At 34.7% G+C, this 21347-nt stretch overlaps 3 protein-coding genes across 3 annotated transcripts; 2 read left to right on the top strand and 1 right to left on the bottom strand.

Annotated features, from left to right (window-relative positions):
- Positions 1–3443, top strand: LOC149420228 (histidine protein methyltransferase 1 homolog). Its single transcript, XM_089636542.1, has 4 exons — positions 1–256; positions 379–633; positions 1589–1749; positions 3039–3443. Exons 1-4 carry the CDS (start codon positions 160–162, stop codon positions 3441–3443), a joined length of 918 nt encoding a protein of 305 aa, XP_089492668.1. The 5' UTR covers positions 1–159.
- Positions 3444–3458: 15 nt separating this feature from the next.
- On the bottom strand, positions 3459–11795 carry LOC149420227 (pyridoxine/pyridoxamine 5'-phosphate oxidase-like). The gene is made up of 5 exons (XM_089636540.1): positions 11366–11795; positions 10151–10307; positions 9801–9900; positions 6239–6498; positions 3459–4782 (listed from the first exon to the last, which is right to left on the bottom strand). Exons 1-5 carry the CDS (start codon positions 11469–11471, stop codon positions 4617–4619), a joined length of 789 nt encoding a protein of 262 aa, XP_089492666.1. The 5' UTR covers positions 11472–11795; the 3' UTR covers positions 3459–4616.
- A 1226-nt stretch (positions 11796–13021) lies between these two features.
- SrpRbeta (signal recognition particle receptor beta) lies at positions 13022–20778 on the top strand. Its single transcript, XM_089636541.1, has 5 exons — positions 13022–13219; positions 13474–13640; positions 17693–17832; positions 18633–18764; positions 19566–20778. The coding sequence occupies exons 1-5, from the start codon at positions 13129–13131 to the stop codon at positions 19774–19776; spliced, it is 741 nt and encodes a 246-aa protein (XP_089492667.1). The 5' UTR covers positions 13022–13128; the 3' UTR covers positions 19777–20778.
- Positions 20779–21347: the final 569 nt, after the last annotated feature.

The raw sequence follows: 21347 nt of genomic DNA, 5'->3' as shown, positions 1-21347 counted from the left end.
AAGCCGTCTGTCAAATTGCGCGTGAATATGACATTTTCTAATAAGGACTTAGGTTAAGTTTGAGAAAATAAAATTATTTTCAAATTTTATTTGAGGAGAAATCAATTTAATATTTTGCTTGTAACAACGTTTGTACTCCGTAAAGTATTATTCGGTAAAATGTCAGGATTCAGATTTTCTTTTTCTGTCAATACAGAAGATGAAATGGCTCAGAACGATCAAGTTGCACAAGCCGAAGGGGAAATAGATACCAAAGGTGATTTTCATAAGTGCTCAGTCCGTAACGTCAAAAAACTACTCTTTTATCCTGAATATTTAACTCCAATAAAAGCATATTAATTTTTATCTTTTACCGTTCTAAATCTATATTACTTTTAGAAAAAAATATTAAAAGCAGCGACTTGCAATGGCTGGATGCCATTGAAATAATTCCATCAAATGAAATTATTAAAGACATAGACGAACTGTTTCCTAAAGCCAAACTGTTGATCTGCGGAGATTTGGATATTGGCCATGTTTTCCCTGAGGATGCTGTGAAGTATCTAAAAGAAAGTAATCATGAAAATGATTTGGGAAGTGATGTGATGCGGGCGGAGACTCAACATTCTGATCTTTTGGCCGGAGTTTACGAAGGTAGTCTATTTCATACAATATTCTGATAAATATTTCACTAATCACCGCACTATAGGCGCATGTTATGGAAATTACACTATGTTTCAACTTAAACTTACAAGAAACATCGATTTACTTCGGGATAGATGGTAAAAGATGCATTATATTATCATTTTTATTCAATCAAAGTTGAATGATACTTGCAATAGTTTAGTTTCAATCTAAATTACTTAATTAACCCAAACTAATAACCTATTTTGTACTATGGAAACAAATTATAATTTCCATAATCTATACCTGAAAGTGAGGTGGTTAGGGAAATAATTAGTAATATTATTTAGTATTTCACTATTTATACAGGGTGTATCGGCACGTACCCGACAAACTTTAACGAGCTATTCCTTAGCACATTTGGAGTAAAAAATGTTATGGGCACTTTGCTGTCTGGTAACATTTTTGTTTAATAAAAAATTTACTATTCATATTTTCACCACATGTCACCAATGTTTTATCCTTTGTCAAAGTTTGAAAACCCGTCTGGCAATATTTTGTTCGAGTTTCGTTGAATAATGTACGTACGTACCTACGTTGGCGCGCTTTTACAATCACAACGAAATGGCACGGCACCATTAGTCTCATTTTTAACTATTATTATTTAATGTGTACGAAAGAGCGAGGACACTTTTTGACACACTTGCTAATAACAGCTGTTTAACACGAGAAACAATTCCAATGACAGTGACGGAGTGTGGATTTTTTATTTATTTTTTGTTTTTAATTGAAAAAAAATGTTACCGTACAGCAAAGTGCCCATAACATTTTTTACTCCAAATGTGCTAACGAGGAATAGCTGGTTAAAGTTTGTCGGGTACGTGCCGATACACCCTGTATACCTAGCGCTGTTATCAAGGTAAATCACCACAAAGTTGTTTCAATGATTTCATATTATATTTCTAATCTGTTTCATAATTCCCAGGTGGCTTAAAAATATGGGAGTGCACAAATGATTTATCGGAATATTTGTGCACGGAAGAAGTGGAATGGAAAGAAAAGCAAGTGCTGGATTTGGGTTGTGGAGCGGGAATTTTGGGATTGATTGCTCTTATGTCGGGAGCTACTGTTCACTTTCAAGATTATGTAAGTACTGCTCATGTTCTGTAAATTTTAAAGTTTTAAGTGGGTGACAGATTACGCTATACACATCGAAGCATTTTGTGTAACTCAATATCGCTCGCCATACAATCCCATACAGACTTGTAACACCTGACAATGATGTGTTATAAGTGTAGGCGTGGCGACGATGATGCGCCGTAATCTGCTAGCCAGGCTATATTTGAAAATGATACGACCCCCTCTGGAGAGGGGGTCAGATCAATTTATGGATCTGTGCCGTGATCTGTTAAGGTGACAGATCCCATACAAATAAATGATATTCCGCGGCAGTTCCCCAGTTAATCTGACCTCCTCTCCTGAGAAAGATTATAGCGTACTGTGACACCTCAACGTATAATCTGCATAGGCCATGCCCAAAAAAGTTTTGATCTAAATAGCGTGGTCATCCACTACCCTTATACTTTATTATTTTAGAACCTTTAAAACAATCCAGAATATCTGATTCTGACAATGCATATTAGGATTGGTTCAATAATATTTAAATCATTCATTTATGGTTAAACACGACTTTCGTTATAATCTATGCATTCATAAATGGCTTTAATTTAATTATTTTATTAAATTACACTTTTTGCAAGTTATGCTTTACAATATTAAGATGAATATTTATTTGCGCCTGTACGTATGCAATATGAATGTGAATAAATAGTTTTGTCCGTATATACACTCAATTCTTTCAAGAAAGGCATACAAATACAGTATTAGATTGAATCATCCATCTAAAATTATATTTGTATGCCTTTCTTGAAAGAATTGTGTTTTTATACAGACAAAACTATTTATTCATATTCATATTGCGTTGTGTTTAACCTTAAGGCCAAACTTAAAAGTATTTGTAATCTGCTCTTTCATAGATAGCAGTAATTTAATTATTTCACTTAAATACACGTTTTGCAAGTTATACTTCAAAACATTTGCCCGTATAAAAACTCAATTCTTTCAAGAGAGGCATACAAATACAATGTTGGATTGAATCACCAATATAATATTGTATTTGTATGCCTCTCTTGAATGAATTAAGTTTTTTCTAAGGGCGAAACTATTTATTCATTCTCATATTGCATATCTATGGGTGCAAACAAATAATTCGTCTAAATATTTTAAAGCATAACTTGCAAGAAACTTATTTTAATAAAAAATAATTTAACTAACGCAATCTATGGACGCGCAGACTATAACGAAACGTTGCGTTTAACCTTAAGTTGCATTTTTTTCCTTCTGCTAAGAGCAATAATTTTGTTTGTTTTTTTCAGAATAAAGAAGTAATCAACGCAGTGACTATACCGAACTGCCTTCTCAACATCCATTCAGAAAAGAGAGAAACAATCAAGAATAGTTGTAGATTCTTCTCAGGGGATTGGGGCTCTCTATCAAAACTGATGCAAAAGAATATCAAACATTATAAATACGATTATATCCTGTCTTCGGAAACAATATATAATGTCGACAACCACCAGAAGATTTACGAAATATTCAAGAATCATTTAAAGGAGGATGGGATTGGATATGTGGCTGCAAAAGCTCATTATTTTGGAGTTGGAGGGGGGGTCAGACAATTTGAATCATTGGTGGTAAAAGACGGAGTCATGAAATGTAATAGTGTTTGGAAAAGTACTGGGGGACTTGGGAGAGAAATAATAAAGCTGACTTTCAAATAAGCAAAACAAGTTGTTTTATTTTTCTAAGTGAAATATTTTCTAGAAAACTTATTTTCATAATTATGTATGTAGTTTATAAAAATATTTTCGCTGCATTGTTTTATTCCTAATGCCGAGTTCACACTAGGATAATATTCTCTTGTCCCAGTCCGTGAACAGCTGTGACTGCACAGGAGAGGATAATGGGACAATACAACAACTCAACCGTAGTTCAAATGCGAAAATGGACAAATAGCGACATTCGTTATGAGTTCATGAAAAATATCATTCACAGTCGTGTTCACTATATATATGGTTATCAATTTAGTAATCTCTTACGTGTTCCATTTGGTGACCAGATAAATCATTAAAATGATAATTCATCACATCTTTAAAAAGTTATATAAAGTCATGGAAAGTGATGAAACAAAAACTTTATTAACTGGGTTAAGTAGAATGGGTTAGGTTAGGTTTAAATTTTTTTTTTCCCCGTTTCTAATGACTTTATATCACTTTTTAAAGGTGTGTTGAATTGTCACTGTGTTGAGTTATCATGGAACCGTTCCATTTATTCGACACAACGCGCGGATAGATTGGCTATTGTCCTACTGTCCTGTCCTTGCGCATTCACATGCGTACAATGCGGCCGCACGCGGTGGTAGGGGAAGACACTGTCCTGCGGAGATAGTCTGTCCGTCTATCTCTAGGACAATGTCTTAGCCCATAGTCCTGTCTTCTAAACTTCTGTTCGTACTAGGACAATAGTTTCGGTGCTGGGACAATAGAATACTGTACTATCGTAAACTAGGCATAAGTTTAAACCTTTTAAAACCTATTTAATTCTAATGGAAGACATTACATAGGGTGATACATGGTTGAATTATAATTCAATATGAAACTCTGCAATAATTTATTATTTCTTGATTTTACATTTAAACCATAGCAAGAATGCAAAACTTCAATACATTATTAAATCAAAAATAAAAATTGCACCGCTATCATTTACATCCTGCCTTTGAACACACACCAACCGACCATAACAATATTATTCTGAAATTCTAATCAACAGTATTATCTTATTTACAACAGTATCCTAAACCAGATAAGATAGGAAATAGTTTATCAATATGGGTCATATGATTACTGATTACAAATAAATAATTTATGTAATCATTAGTTTATAGTACAGATTATCTAAGGAGACAGCCTTTCATATACCCAACCCTCTTCTCCGAGGTGCAGCAGCTTTCCGTCGGGGACTTCATTGGCCGCGGGGCGACGGAACTTGATACGGTCGTGGAGTCTGTCTCTCTGGCCCTGCCAAAACTCGACACACTTTGGTGTGAGAATGTAACCACCCCTGAAATACAATTACATACATATTCAAGTAATTTGTTTTATAATTGACTCCACACAGGAGGCCCTGAGGAAAATAATTTCCCTCAGTTCTGGGAAGAAGGGGTGGGTAGAAATCTAGGGTTCAGTGTGTCCAGAAATGACGGACGTATGATGCCAACCCTCCCTTTGCGGTGCAAGGCGATGTATGGATTCACAAGTGGATTTCCGCTAGCCGGGCTACACAATAGTAGCTCTAGAAGGCAAACGTAGGGCCTGCCTACGAGAGCCGCTGATTTCATATAGGGATGGGGGTGGAATCGAAATTAACGGTAGCTGACATGGTCACATTGGTGTTTAGTTTGAGGTGGGCTTCAAACACTTCAGAAGCATCGTCGATCATAATTTTTTTTTTGTTTGTATGTAGTTATATATTCAAATATCCAAGACCTCAGCCTCCATGGTCGAGGGGTAAGGCTCTCGACTAGTTTGTAAGTTTTATTTTATTAATTTGTGTTTTCTCACAATTCACTAATTTAAGCCAGGATACGGCTAATGGCCACCGCCAACACGTTGGCAACCGCAGCCTACCAGCACCAAGTGCCACTCCTGAGTGATCGCTGGACCCAAGCTCACTCAAGACCACGCCCTGCATAGTTGTCGTTATTTGTTAATTTATTATATCTATTAAAAAAAATGTATATCTATATGGGACGTGTGGGATTGCACTAACCTCCCCATATTCAATTACAAAAATTATTATTATTATTATTACTATGAAAATAATATGTAGTATACTTGCAGCATGATCCAGAGTGGAAGATACTTTTAGTATCGCCCTGGTGTAAGACCACCATTCCGAATTGAAAAGTTGGTTGAATGGCTTCAGCCGTGTTTGATGACCAGATCTGAATAGCTAGGTATTCCCCCACCTTCCTCTTCCCCATCTCCTTCCCCTCCCAACTAACTTCAGCCTCACAAAATACCCCAATGGGGGATGCCATAGTCTCACTGGCTCCCAACGATTGGAAGCAGTTGGGACTTTTGTGCAGAATTCACATTAAAAAAATATATACACAAGTCTTAAAAAATGTTTGTGCCTCCGCACTTTTCAACCCCGCAAACCGCCACTGTCCGAGACACATTTTGATAACACTTTAAAAGCACAAACTTGTCAATTAAAATTTTTAAAAACCAAGCAGAACTCAACAAAATCAAGTTTACTGACAAAAATAGAGATGTAGCACAATTCACCTTTATGAATGAGGAACATCTACGTGAAAGGTCTAACTGAACTATCTATACACCAAGACCCTAACTAGCGCTTTTCAAAATATGCTTATCAATCAATACTAAATTGACCGTTAACATTTTTAACAACATACATGGATATTTTAGCATCTATTTTGAAGCATTGAAAATGACTCTATTCCTATCAATTATTGCTATTTTTTACGCAATGTTTAAAATGAATGACTAACCAAAATGCAGGTTTGGGCACGGGGATTCCTTTCTCCGTATATTGCTGTTCTAGAATCTTCTCCCGATCACATAGAATGTCCCTCGAAGGGATGGGCTGACTCTGAAAACTGGACGAAGCCCCGATCTGACTGGGAACGGGTCGGCTATGGAAGTATGTGGTACTTTCCTCGTCGCTCAGTGTACCGACTGTTCCTTCGATGCGAATGCTTCGGTTTAAAACTTCCCAGTAGAAAGTAAGAGCGGCGTTTGGATTTTCTTTCTGTTGAACAGAAATACAAAATTGATTTAGACCAGGCACACACGGGTGACTTTTGTCACGGCAACTGTTTAGCAGTGTTACAAAATCCACTGCAGTACATATATAAGACAGAAGACCATGTCATCTGAAAAAAAATCTCCTAAAATTTAGAAATCCAAAAACAAGATTAAAATTATTAGCAAACAAGAAGGTGATTTCAAACCTTGAGAAAATGATATTCCTAGGATGTTATGATAAATGATATTTCTAGGAGAATCATTATCTCATTATTTTAAGGAACTACTTTGGAAAGCCAAAATAAAGGGAAAAGAATTAATAGGTATATAAATATATTTGGTTTAAAAACAGATCCATTCTAATGAAAAAAGGTGAAGGCTAAAAATCAGGGAAATATAACACGAATATGACCTCAATACAATATTATAGAGGTTGAGTAAAAGGCACCGAAAATATTTACAGCATTAAAAAATAATATGGATTTTATGGAAAAAAAAAGATTTGGATGACAATACAGAACCTAATTTAACTATTAAACATTCATTAACTTGCAAGAAGTTTTTAAAATATTCAAAGTTTTCTTTACTTTGAAGTTTCAATTTAAAAAAAAAAAAAAACTATATAAATCCTCCGTCCCAGGATTACACAGATAATTTCCTAGAATCACTGACTCTACATCTTCATATTCAAAATAAGGAAGTCATTTTATGTAAGGACATAAACATTAATACTTTGGATTTAAGTAATATGAAAACTCAAAAATACATCTCACTCTTGGCTTTTCATGGTGTTGAAGCCAATCATAATTTCACCTACCGGAGATTCTACTACCATTTCAAGCTGTATTTATCATATTATGAAAATCTTAATTTAAACCACAGGGAGCTGTCTTCACTAATACAACACTACAGATATAATAACTGGACCTAACCTAACCTATATATACCTTTTTTTTATATTTCTTTATTTTTTCAACACACGCTTTCCCAAGTTACAAATAACCTGAAGTCCAACTCCAGTATTTTCTTATACTGGCTGGTGACTCTGGCCGCTAGTTAAGCATAGCATAATCATTCATAAAATCCATTAAAATGTGTACAACAGCTTATAACCTACAATGTTATATAATTAAAAATTTTAAAAATTCCATTTTTACATATTTAAAAGATGACCCATTTTTGAAATGATCGTTATCACTGTGCACATGCTATATTGCCTTTGTAAGGTTGAATTCACAGACATAGGAATTAATAGACGAGAAGATAATGGCGAGGGGTAAAATCAACTGTTTAAGAACGAAGGGAGTAAGGCTGACTGTGATTCGTCAATAAATCAATCTGACAGTAAATAGGCATCTCGCATTATAATATCACCATTTACTTCTTAAAAGTAAAATCTGCTTTTGAATGAATAGACATTTTTACATGGGAGCGCAAATTACTCGCCACGTTATGAACAAATTTGCGAAGTCCAAATTCGGCAAAAAAATTCGGTTCTATTTTCAGAGTCGAATATTTTGTTTAAGTATTTAGTTAAGACACTTTTATAAATGTTCATAATTTACTTCCCATCAACCAACCAGCTTTGTGTTTCGCGTCCAGACGTTTCTCGATGTGATAGTAACAACTGATTCATATTATACGATGTGAATATGCTTAAAATAAAGTAAAATAATGCTTATATATGGAATGTAATACGACAATTGGGTTTATTCTCTTTTTCACATCTATTTTTACAAGTTTCATAGTACAAGTCAACATTTTGCCGTGTTATTTCGTAAAATGAACCGATGATGCCTCGACCATAGTTCGCACAAGAATGATGACGTCACGTTTTCAAATTTCACTTGAGGCCATACGCGAGCACAGCCGGCTCCAATGGAACCGGTATGGGGAGTGGGGATAATACGCTTTTAATCACTTAGGGCAGGTCTACTAATATTCATATGTCTATGGGTTGAATTACTCGCACAACAAACCATGGGACCTTAGTAATTCATTTTGAAAATGTATTTGTTTCATACAGGCTCCCATGCATTTCTTTTGGAGATATGAATAATTGCTCCACATTAACATGCGTAGAAACTGAACATGTTTAGCTCAATAAATAGGGAAGTGAGTGACCCACCCAGTCAGTCGTCCGATGACATTCTTGAAGTCTTGTTTCATTTGCAAAATCCTTACCAAGGAATCCCCCAGAGGAAACTGGAATTTTACACTCAATGTCACTGGAGTAGGTGTCCAGTACAAATTTATGAAAGTAAACCAAGCCACACAACTCAGGCCGCAGGGAAGCGCTACGGTGGCATACTGCCATCATAATGTATGGAAAATGTCAGATATTGAAAGTATTATGTATTACAATTCTACAGTAGTTGCTCTTACAACCCTTCATAACTAACTAACTATCACGCCATTTCCCCGCAGGGGTAGGCAGAGGGGATGGACCGCCAAACAACTCGGTCTTGGCACACACTCCTTGCCTCATTCACATTCATACATAGTCTCATACAAACTCTTCCATTATTCTGACTCTCGACATGGCCCGACTCAAGTATCTGATTCACTTGGTCGTGCCATGTCTTCCTCAGGCGTCCCCGACTTCTACTACCATTCAAATTTGCATTGTGTATTCTCCTTACACTTCATTCTTCGCTCATTCGCTCTACATGCCCAAACCATCTAAGTATCCCTTTCTTGATCTTACTCATTATGCTTACATCAGCCTTGCACTCTTTGCGGATCTCCACATTTCTCACACGATCATACATGGTTTTACCACACATACGCCTCAGGGATCTCATTTCTACAGCATTCAGTCTACTTTCATCCTTTCTCTGCCAGTTCCATGCCTCACTTTCTTACATCAGGATAGGTACCAGCACTTCATTGTGGACTGCTAGCTTCGCTTCTTTGGACAGTTTTTTGTTGTTAGCGCCAACTCCCTTCACTGTAGAGGAAAATGTTGCTTTTGCAATGAAAGAGGACTTAACTAGCAGGGGATTAAACCCGTGATGCCTGGAAGAGAACCTGACTCTTGGACCACTCACCCAACACAGTTTTACATAAAAAATGCTTGTTACACATATTTTCTTGTACTTGTTTTGTTCAAGAAATTGCAAGACAAAGATGCCGATTTTCTAACATAAATAGAATATTCGCTTTTTTCAGACATCGACTTCTATACTACATTGAAACAGCTGACGTGGAATTTAATAATATGTACAAACAAAAAAATAGCAGAACTTCGAAATTACTATGTTAATAAAATAAAAAATAATAATTATCAATAAATAATTTGCTTACAAGTTCATTTGCTTTGCGGCTTCCTAAATTTGTGAAGAACTTGAATCCATCTTTTCCATATCCTTTGCAGAGTACAAAACGTGCAGATGGAATTCCATCCCTAGAAAATACAAATCATTTTATGGTATAAAAACACAAACAAGTTATCTTAAATTATACAAATAATGAAAATTTATAATTTACTCCTCAAATGGTGATGGTTTTCATTATTAGAAATCGATTATTTACTGAAATGCATAAAAATACATTTTAAGTAGGTATCTTTAATTCTACATTGTGTTTTTGCAATACAACGTTTGTGGGTTCGGTTTCCATATAATAAATATATATTTTAAAAATTGATTTATTACTTGGTGGCAGTAGATAAGCACATTGCGTTAGGCTCTAATATTTTATCATTGCTCTTGGCTTGTTCGAACCAGGCATGGAACTGTCCAAAAGGTTCCTTGGACACCAGGTGCTCCTCTAGGAAGGTTTCGCTCCTATCTTTGTACCTTATCCTCATATCTGGAAATGTACACCAAATAATGTCAGTAAGAGAAAACTAATTACATAGATGCGTATGGGAATGGGTCTTTTCTACAACTTATTATACAGATACTTATGGGAATGGATCATTTATACAACTTATTACATAGATACTTATGGGAATGGGTCATTTCTACAATATATATTTTACCCCAGATAAGTCTTCCTTTTACAGTACAAGATTACTTATTTTAAGATTTTTTTAAATCTTTGAATATTATAATAATAACTATTTCACTTCAAGTGAACTTTACTCCAGTAAACTTTAAAATAATAATTTAGTATTTAGGGGTCATATTCGGAAAATTACCTTCAGTACTTATTACATAATATTGATCAAATAAACAGTATGTACAAATCAAAAAAAAGGAACAAATAACAGTGCAGAAAACAGTCCAGTGCAATAACTACATGAGACAAAATAATATAAAACGGGAGTCAGTAGACGTTCAGAAATAAGAATTTTCCGAGAAATTAAACATAAAAAGTTCAATAAGGAGGAAACCGAAACCAAACAATTACCAGAAACTTGAGAAAATTGCTAATTATAACACAAAAAATTGTAGGAGTTGAAAAAGGAGTGATAAGATGAGATGTGAATGGTAAAAGATGTCAGGGACGCCCGCGGAAGACATGGACATTATTTTCTTAAAGTTTGTTTAAATTTAATCAAATTATGAATATTAGGAAGAGCTGAGAAAAGTTTATTACAAATGAGCGGGCCAGTTACACAAAAAAAGCCATCATGGTTAACTGCTTGATTTCTCCTAAAATGTTCAATTAGACGAATAGTAACATCTAGATCTGCTGACCTTAGAGTCCCGCTGTCTGCTGCTTAAACACTTACAACTCTTTATTGTACTTATATACTTCCGATATATACAGGGAAGATGGAATATGATAGCTCAGTGGTTGACTTACGGTTTTTGACATGCATAAGGGGGGGGGGGGGGGGTTAGGGTTCCAAACCGTGTTTTTTTAAGGTGCCGTTGTAGTAATGGTTAATTTTTAAGTAATAACAGAAAATGATTGCTTACTTCCAATATCGACGGATCGGACGGCATCGCCGCTCATCTTTCTGCCTGCGATGAATGTACTTCCGAAAGGCCGCAAAATGTAACTGCGGGTGAAAACAGACTGCATTTATATATAATATTACGGTTATAAACTATCTAACCTTGTTTTCCTTATCACTGAAAAACGGCTGTGCGGTAACGTTAATAATCCATAATTTTAGTTATGACAACGGATACTGATTTTTATCTCTAAACTTGTTATCACGACAAAAACATTAGTGACAGTCAAGTGACAGACGTCACTGGTATTATTATTTATTTTTATCTAACCGAGAACACTGATTCTAGAATATTTACAAACCTCCAGGAATATTTAAGAAAAAAAATGTGGAAATACAATTAAATGTGACATTCAAAATTATATTTCAAAAACACAAACCAAATTAAAATAATTTAATAAATGTCATAGCGAATAGCATAGATAACATAATACCATAAATAAACCACTCTCTAGATCGATGTCTTCGGGCTTTTTGTATCCGAAAAGTTTATACAGAACTTAAGCACAGATTACACGTACGGTACGTAAGCAGTAGACAAGGTAGAGAAACTCAAGGCCATTTAAAAAAAGGTGCAACCATAAACAATATAATTGCAGGCAGCAATTCATTATTTAGCCTAAAAAACTATTTTAAAAATAAAAATGTCCTTGAAGCAGAAAAATACCGAAATGTTTCTTGAGGGCATGGTTAATCTGAATACGAAAATGAACTTTTACAGCTTTTTTTCTCAAGATGAAACTTGTTAACCCGAGAAGAAAAAAACCAAAATGACGAGAAATTTGAACTAATGAAAAAACAAACACTGAAGAAAATTTGCAAAACATGACAATACGGCATGAACTCATGGTAATATATGTTTAAACATCTTTAATTTCACCAGAACAATAAAATAATACAGGATAACTTTAATCAATAACATTTATACGTTGTGGAGGAAGACATTTTGGTTTGGTTCTTTTTTTCAAAATACCGTCCACACTGCCCTACATACGATATTTTTAAAGTTTGTTTGTAATGTAAAATGACGTATCCCATTCATTGTATTATCAAATACCCCCAAAATTAAAGGCAGTTATAACTGCGTTAACAACACAAAAACAAAATAATAATAGTTTTTATGCACCACAGGGCTCTTTAGGACCATATTGCATTGTATGCACCCATAGACGGCAACGCGTAGAAATGTTTGATACCTGAAATGGGTTATCACTGCGGCTCTAGTTACCAGAGAGCGACTATATGGATATTATAGTATGGATGGAGAATAATAGTTCCATGATTTATCCAGTTATTTATTCTTTAATTTGGGACCGGTTTCTCAATCAAATACTATATGGGGGAGGAGTTCCTCAAAATTAATAAATATTTTTATTAAAATTTAGTTCAATGACATTGCAAAAGGAGCCAGTTCAAAAAATAAACCGATTCCTAGGAGAAATAACATCGACTGCTCCGGTGAAGCAAAGGAACCGATTCCTTGAAACCGGACAGGAATATCGACCATCTCTACAACGCAGAAGCACCATCGTGTATTTTTTTATCTGTCAAACATTTTTACGTAGTTGGTATTGAGCAGCATTGAGCAGTATTGAGTTGTTTATTTATGGTTGGTATTGCGTGTGGTTATTATCGCCAGTACTTGCCTTGCACCGCCTTGCACTATTTTAATCACGTTTCTCCTCCTTTGTTCGAGGCACGGTCGAAAGTTATAGAAAACTAATCATGGTGAATAAAAACGCCGAATCAGTTAACATTAGCAACAATGCGTACTTAGTGAGTACGGTTTCGATCGTTGTATTATTTATTACGTTAAGTGAGTATCGAAATCTTATTATTATTATTATATTTTTTGTAAAATGCTGACTACAATAACATGTTTTCGTCAAAAACTTTTTTTTAGTGCAATACCTATGTAATATTTTCATTTGAGATAATGCGTAAATAGTTCGATATATCGTTTTGCTATGTGTTTTATGTAGTTTTTCACGAAAATTGTTTGATATTTTTCCAAGGTAAGGCTGGTCTGACAGGTCATTGAACTTCTTTTAAACGCGGTTCTTTTTTTAGTTGTGTTCTGGCTTTGGAGCAGAAGGCAGTATTCCCGTCGTGGCGTATTGTTGACCGGCTTGAGTGACTCTGGAAAGACCCTCATCTTCGCTCGTCTTCTTCATTCAGAATTCAGGCAAACTCACACCTCAATCAGTGAAAATGTTGGAAACTACTCAAGCGAAAATGTACGTACCTACCAACTATTCATAATAAACCGCATGGGAACTATTTTTGAACACAACCATATTAGGAAGTAACTAAGAAAAATCCCAAACAGGACCTAAGTAAATAAATAATAACAATATTATGAAAAAAAAAGAGAACTTAAAAATGTACTGGGGAGAAGTTTATTTCAACAATGCAGAAGTTCTGCTTTTTGTTGATGGTATGAAATTACGCAAAGAAATATTCATGAAAAACGAATTCGTCGATTTCCGCTACACGCTTAACCTTTCCGGGAGTATGGACGCTAATGAACGACGGTACACACTTTAGCCAAAGGAGTATGGACGGCTATGGACGACAGGCGTCGCATATTCATATTCGATGCATATTCTGTAAATATGCATCGTATTGCCATCAATGGGCATATTCCTGTAACTTTACACTAATTTTAAACATTTTACATCATTATCGACAGACATATCGGCTGTTATTTATTTTGCATAAAGCATACATTAGATCAAAAAAAAAAAAAAATTATTTATGTAAAAAAAACTCACTCCCCAGAGCACGGCCAGCATTACGTAACTTACTCCCGGAAAGGTTAATATGCAAAAAAATTTATATACAACACATGCTTTCAACTTAATTACAAGAACTATCTATGAATGTCGTAGTAAAAGATGTATTAATGTTTTTTTTCTCAATCAAAGTTTGCAGGTTAGGAAATCGCTAGCAACTTATTCCTCAACGTTAATAAATGTAAGACACTAGCATTTTGTCGAATAAAGACCCCTTTATCATTTAACTATGTTATCGAAAACAAATCATGGAGAAGGTCCACAAAATTGGGAATCTCGGAGTTATGTTAGACACACAATTAAATTTTGTAATTCACATGCAATAATAAACAAAGGCATGAAGACACTGAGATTTATAATCAGATCTATCAATTATTTAATTCAAGCTTAATTTGTAGAATTCCCTTTTAATTTTTTCTTTTATATATTTAATAATATTATGTTTCAATTTATAAATAAACTCTTTTGTATAAATTGAGTAATATTTTATAAATTGAGGAGGCGCGCTGTGTCTTGTTCCGGGCGCGCGTTTTATAACCACACTCATGGCCGGCCCTAAGCCAAACACCCCCTGCCGTGAGTCAAATTTTGATACCCCTTGTCAAAATCAGTAGATGCCTTGGAGGGCGATTGCTGTAATCAATAATATAAGATTGATTTGTATTTTTATGTAGCACCGTTTTGGTGAAAAATAATCTATAGGGCGATGTGTTACGTATTATCAGCGCCTTGACAATTCGGTGCCCAGAGCGGACTGCTCCAATTGCGCATACTTAGGAGGCAAGGCCGGCCTTGACCACAATTGTCGTAAACTTTGAACTGTCACTATGTTAACTATTACTGAAACACTGCTTATTTTTCTGACTTGAACAATGACATGTTGCTCACTCAAAAAAAACGCTTGTCCTGTCCGCTTCCATTATCTTGTTATCAATGAGTTGTGTATAAACTTGCACTGGAGAACCGTGTAGGTCGCGAAGGGAGCCTGCTGTAATTCATTGCATAGAGCCCTGTACTATTTAGCATCGGATGCGCCCGGGGTTCTGGCTATAACTAATCCCTAATACACTTCAAATACCCATACCCTAGACAAATAACCGACTTAACTTTTTATTTAAAGAATTATTCACTCCGAATTAACTGTTGTAAACTCCTGCACTTAATCAACATGAAAATACCTCACTGAGCTACTCGGTAAAATTAATACCACATATTTCTCGCTTATATATGCTTGGACACAAATTCACCTCAAGTATCGACAAGTGTAGGTTTACCCGTATTTAAGAGATACTGATATTTTAAAGTAGCAAATTTAGGAGCATCCATAGGAGCTGTGGTGTAATTATTATTTTTTTGTCTTTTATGTTCCTACAATCTAAAAACATGTTTCTCTTTTTTTCTTTCTTTGTATCATGGAATATGCATTATGGTTTATTTTAATTGGTCAAATCTTTATCATTTAACTTTTCTAATCTATTTTATTTATCTTTATGCTATCTTTATCATGTAACACAAATTGTGCAATGTGTACCTTATCTTATTTATTAATTATTAGGAATATTGCTAATAATTTTTCAACTTTATGTACATATCTCTGATGTGTAGGGATATGTGCATAAAATAAAAAAAATAAAATGTAAAATAATGAGGTGACTAGTATTTGATAAGAAACATTGAATAATGTATAAGAAATTAGCCATTTATTTTTTCTAAACTTGTTTACTATTAAAACTAACTATAACAATAAAAAAATATATACTGGTATTTAAGTTAGAAGGTTTATAATTGATGAAAAAGGACTGGAATTCCCTATTATCTCACTCATTTACATGCATGAAATTTATGCCTGCATATTACAATCATTGATTTCTCACAATTACTTGAGGCCTCAACAAGGGTAAAGCATCCAGTGAGGCCCACATTATCAATTGTTAAAAAAAACTTCTACCAGGAAAGAAGGGAGAGGACATAGCACTAGTTACTAGAGCGGTCGAGGGCCCCACCACTTTCCCGAACCGTTTTAAGGACCAGATTTATACTTTCGTTTTATTTTTAAATGATTCTAAAAGCCCCTACACACCACAACAACACTCAAAGACTAGACATCAAACAACTCAATTAGGCTCTAGCGGGCGTGGTTTCCTAGGCCAGTATTATTCCACTGCTTAGCTCTTTAATAAGCAAAGTACGGTGAAAAATTTTGTAAAGAACATTCAGGAAGATAGTTACAAACTGAGGATAGCATTACTTTTCTTTTGTAAATATTTTTACTGTTTTTTTTGTTGTTTTAACAAATCTCTTAAGTTTCTGCCATGTTTTGACGTTGCCGACCTCTTTGAAGTTGTAACAAATCTCTTAAGTTTCTGCCATGTTTTGACGTTGCCGACCTCTTTGAAGTTGTAACAAATCTCTTAAGTTTCTGCCATGTTTTGACGTTGCCGACCTCTTTGAAGTTGTAACAAATCTCTTAAGTTTCTGCCATGTTTTGACGTTGCCGACCTCTTTGAAGTTGTAACAAATCTCTTAAGTTTCTGCCATGTTTTAACGTTGCCGACCTCTTTGAAGTAAAGATTTCATCTGAATCAACAATATTGTGCAATAATGGGCTTTGAAGAATGTTACATTGGAGCTCACAATCGCTTAGCTTTGGCTTGCCAGATGGAAATTTGTTATTACATACTAGATGACACTAAACTTCTCATAAATAAAATACACACTTCATTAAAAAACATTTTTTGTATCTAGTGTAAATCACGCCTGCCTTGTATCTAGTGTAAATCACGCCTGCCTTGTATCTAGTGTAAATCATGCCTGCCTTGTATCTAGTGTAAATGACGCCTGCCTTGTAAAATATTATTATAAAAATGAAATCTCCTTTCTTTCTTTTGTTACACTTCACAACAACTTTTATTCAAACGTGAAATTATTATTATTTTTAATTAGAGCTATCTATTGCTAATTCGACTGGCCCTTCGCCAGTATACCGCGATGGATGGGCGTGTCAGTTTGAAATTCGTCCCAGGATCCCAGACTTCTGTCACAGAAGTTCTCGACAAAAAAATCTTAGGACGGGTTGTTTCGGAGAATCTGAACAATTCATCAAATTTCAACGTTCATTTTCAAGTTCTGTGAAAGATTTTTTCAAGTTCTGTTTTTATTTCAGTTTTGTCAAGCAACTAGCCTACAATGATATAAAATCAGAACTTGGATAAGTCTTTCACAGAACCCGAAAATGAACGTTGAAATTTGATGAATTGTTCAAATTCTCCGAAACAACCCGTCCTTAGAAAATGTTGGTATGACCAACTTCGCTCTCTTCTCTGTGGTTAGAACTATACAATGCCCAAGTAATTCTAGAGAAGAACGGTTTAAACAATTCAAAGCACAACTTATTCTAGCGACGAACTGTTTAAACAATTCAATGCCCAACTAATTCTAGTAAATAACTTTTTAAACAATTCAATGCCTCACTAATTCTAGTTTATTTCCTTCAGGGATCGTTACAAATTGTGGATGTCCCCGGACATGAGCGTGTTCGAGGTCAGATCTTCGACAAGTACAAGGCGGGAGCCTGTGGAATCGTTTACGTAGTAGATTCGGCCACTTTACAGAAAGATGTCCGAGATGACGCAGAGTAAGTACTCCACTTTACCTGTAATTTTATATAAAATATGTGCGTAGACTGAATACATAATTGTTTTTTTTTAATACAACTTGTACCAATATTGTTATATGTATCACCTTATTATTAATTTTTAAGCTGCAAACCCACAGTTTGTGCGACGAGAATAAGCAATTAAAAATGTGTGTATTGTATTAAACAAAATAAGAAATGGTTCCATAATAACTTCACACAGTGACAATTCAACACACTTTTAAAAAGTGATATAAAGTCATTAGAAACGATGAAAATATTTTTTTTTTTAACCTAACCCAACCTAACCTACATAATCCAGTAGTTTTTGTTTCATCACTTTCCATGACTTTATATAACTTTTTAAAGATGTGATGAATTATCATTGTGGTGATTTATCCCGTTACCATAAGAAATAATACTTAGCATGATGATGATACAAACTACAACTATTGGTACTTACCCAATTGTACTAGTATTATAATGTTACATAGGTATTTCACTTCAATGTACAAAATTATAAACAATACAAAAAAGTGTTATTCTTCACATAAAAGCTTTTGCTCCAAATAGAATTGAACCATAAATAAAATGTGGATTCGACTACTGCACTTTTTATAGCGATGTGTACCTACTGTGGTTTCTAATCTGTCGGTAATAAAATAAGATTGCCATTCTAGCCTTGTAGCCAAGGTCACTCAGTATATTGTTCTGTTAGCAACTCTTATTTTGTTTTTTTTTTCTCCCTGTCTTGTAATATTATGAGGTCATTTTTTCATTGCTGTTTGTCTTTATTTCAGGTACTTGTACAACTTGCTGTCGGATCCCGTAGTTATTAAGAATCAACCAGCCATTTTGATTCTTTGCAACAAACAAGATCAGCCCCTGGCTAAGAGCTGTGTCATCATTAAGAGCCTGCTGGAAAAAGAGATGTAAGTTGAAAAAACACTTGTTGCTCCTGGGTTAGAATAAGAACATACTTGTAGATAGTCGACCACCAAATAGGCTTCTCTAGATAATAAGCATGCAGATTCAAGGAGTGTTGTAAAACCTAAACTTAAGTGGCTGAACCACGTGGAGACACAAAAGTAATCCTTCCATATAAGTAATTTCCAACAAACCATCCATACATGTGCTTGGTTTAACTCTTAAGTCACCAACTCAGACATGGGGGTTCCGTTGAAGCCAGACTTATGCATCGATCACACGAGGACAGTACAATACTGTTTTGTCCCAGCTCCAGACCCACTGTCCTAGTTTGAACAGTAGTTTGAAGGACATAACAATGAACCGAGACATTGTACCAGAGAGAGACACAGAGCAGGGACAGGACACTATTGTATCGTCTTCTGTATTGTTCTCGTGTGATCCCGACATAAAGTTAGCCTCTTGGAAGCCGGGGGTACTGTACAGAACCCGCAGATCCTTTAATAGTACACAAATGCTAACCTTGTACAAATCATAAGTGCGCCCCAAGGTTGTATTTGGCAGCCACATCTGCTGTGGTGCCCCAAAATAACTGAGAAAAAAAACCCTTTACTGTGCAGTAATGGGCAGTCCATTTGATAGATTCTGCTATCTTAACAAGCAGATTGCAATCTTTAGAGCACAGGCGTCGAGTGGGAATTCTGTCCTTGTTCTACCGGTATTTGAATGAACGATGCTCCGATGAACTTGTGTCATTGATAACATTTAATTTGATTGAATTTTGAATTTGATATTTTTGATTTTAGAAATCTGGTTCGTAAGACAAAATCGAGCCAACTGCAATCAGTGGATGCTTCCCAGAAGAATACTGTATTCCTCGGCAAGAAAGACAAGGACTTTGAGTTCTCTCACCTGAACACTGATGTGGAAATTGGAGAAATCAGCGCTGTGGACGAGAATGATGAATCCGGCTCAAACATCAAGCGCTTGACTAAATGGCTCGAAAATATGGTTTAGTTCTGCAATCGATATCCTTTCATATAATCAAAACATACACAACTCCCTGCACTGCATTCTCTGAGATGGAAATCCTCTGGGCGCTGTGCCGAGTTTATATATTTTTTTAAATACGTATTTAAAAAACTTTGATTTTGTCATTCGTGACTCAAAAAATTGAATTGTCACAATGTGACAGTTTTCCCAAAAAAATGTAATCTTCTGTGACTTTTACTACTTGATCCTTTCTGTATCCATGCTTCAGGAATTATTGTACAAGTACCATATTAATACGTTTTTGCAATAGTGAATATTCAAAAACATTATATATTTTTTTTATAAACTGTTGGTACAACATGGGACTTAATTTGGTAAAAATATTGTATTGTTTTATAACTTTATTAAGACTGAACATGTGAAGAATTATTCTACACTATATTATAATTCGGCTGTGAATCAATGTTAAATAAAGAACTGTTGGGCTATTGCATTTAATCTCTGGATATAAAATATGTTAAAATGTTTGTTTTTATCTAGATGTTTTAATCCTACTACATATAGAGTATATTGAATGTACATGGGTATGGCAAGGTTAAGTAATATTTTTATTTTATCACTTTTATATTTTTTAAGTAAACTGGCAACTGAATGCTAGACAAGAAAAATGATATTGACAAATCTAAGATCATTCATTCCTCCACGTTAAGATGTAGTATGCCTTCCACGTTTGTAAAACGAAAGAAATCACGCTTTTAAAATAATATTATTTACAATTGCAACTTACTGATCCATAATGATATTAAAACCATGATTGCATTTATTTTATTTACATGCATGTAATTATTCAAAGATCATGAATAAAAATCCTATATTATACTAATGATAGTTGGCATTCAGAAGGTAATACATAGTTCTTGTTTTTATTTATAAGAACTTCTTTTTCACACAATATATATTAAAAAAAATTACATGTGTAATATTACAATATAATTAATTTGTCCTATTTTTTATAAAAAATAAAGCATTCTCTAATAACACGGTTTTTAAATTTTGTTTTAAAATTTTTTGTCCAGCGGTTATTTTTTTCCCACCCAAATCTATACAGGGTGTATCGGCACTAACCTGACAAACTTTAACCAGCTATTCCTTAGCACATTTGGAGTAAAAAATGTTATGGGCACTTTGCTGTCCGGTAGCATTTTTTTTTCAATTAAAAATTTCCACACTACATCACTGTCATTGGCATTGCTTTTCGTGTTCAACAGCTGTTATAAGCAAGTATGTCGAAAAGCGTCTTCGCTCTTTCGCACACACTAAATAATAATAGTTAAAAATGAGACGAATGTTGCCGTGCCATTTCGTTGTGATTGTAAAAGTGCGCCAATATAGGTACACACGTGCATTATTCAACGGAATTCGAATAAAATATTGCCAGATGGGTTTTCAAACTTTGACAAAGGATAAAACAGTGGCGACATGTGGTGAAAATATGTATACAGTAAAACTCGCTTAAGAAGTTCCCACTTAAGAAGTTTTCACGCTTAAGAAGTTTTGATTTTTGGTCCCTTGAAAATTCCATACAAAAAACACGA

The sequence above is a fragment of the Hesperophylax consimilis genome, chromosome 10, assembly GCF_061612785.1.
Source record: "Hesperophylax consimilis isolate HC1 chromosome 10, BYU_Hcon_1.0, whole genome shotgun sequence".
Taxonomy (NCBI): domain Eukaryota; kingdom Metazoa; phylum Arthropoda; class Insecta; order Trichoptera; family Limnephilidae; genus Hesperophylax; species Hesperophylax consimilis.
This window is presented reverse-complemented; position numbering and strand designations above follow the sequence as displayed.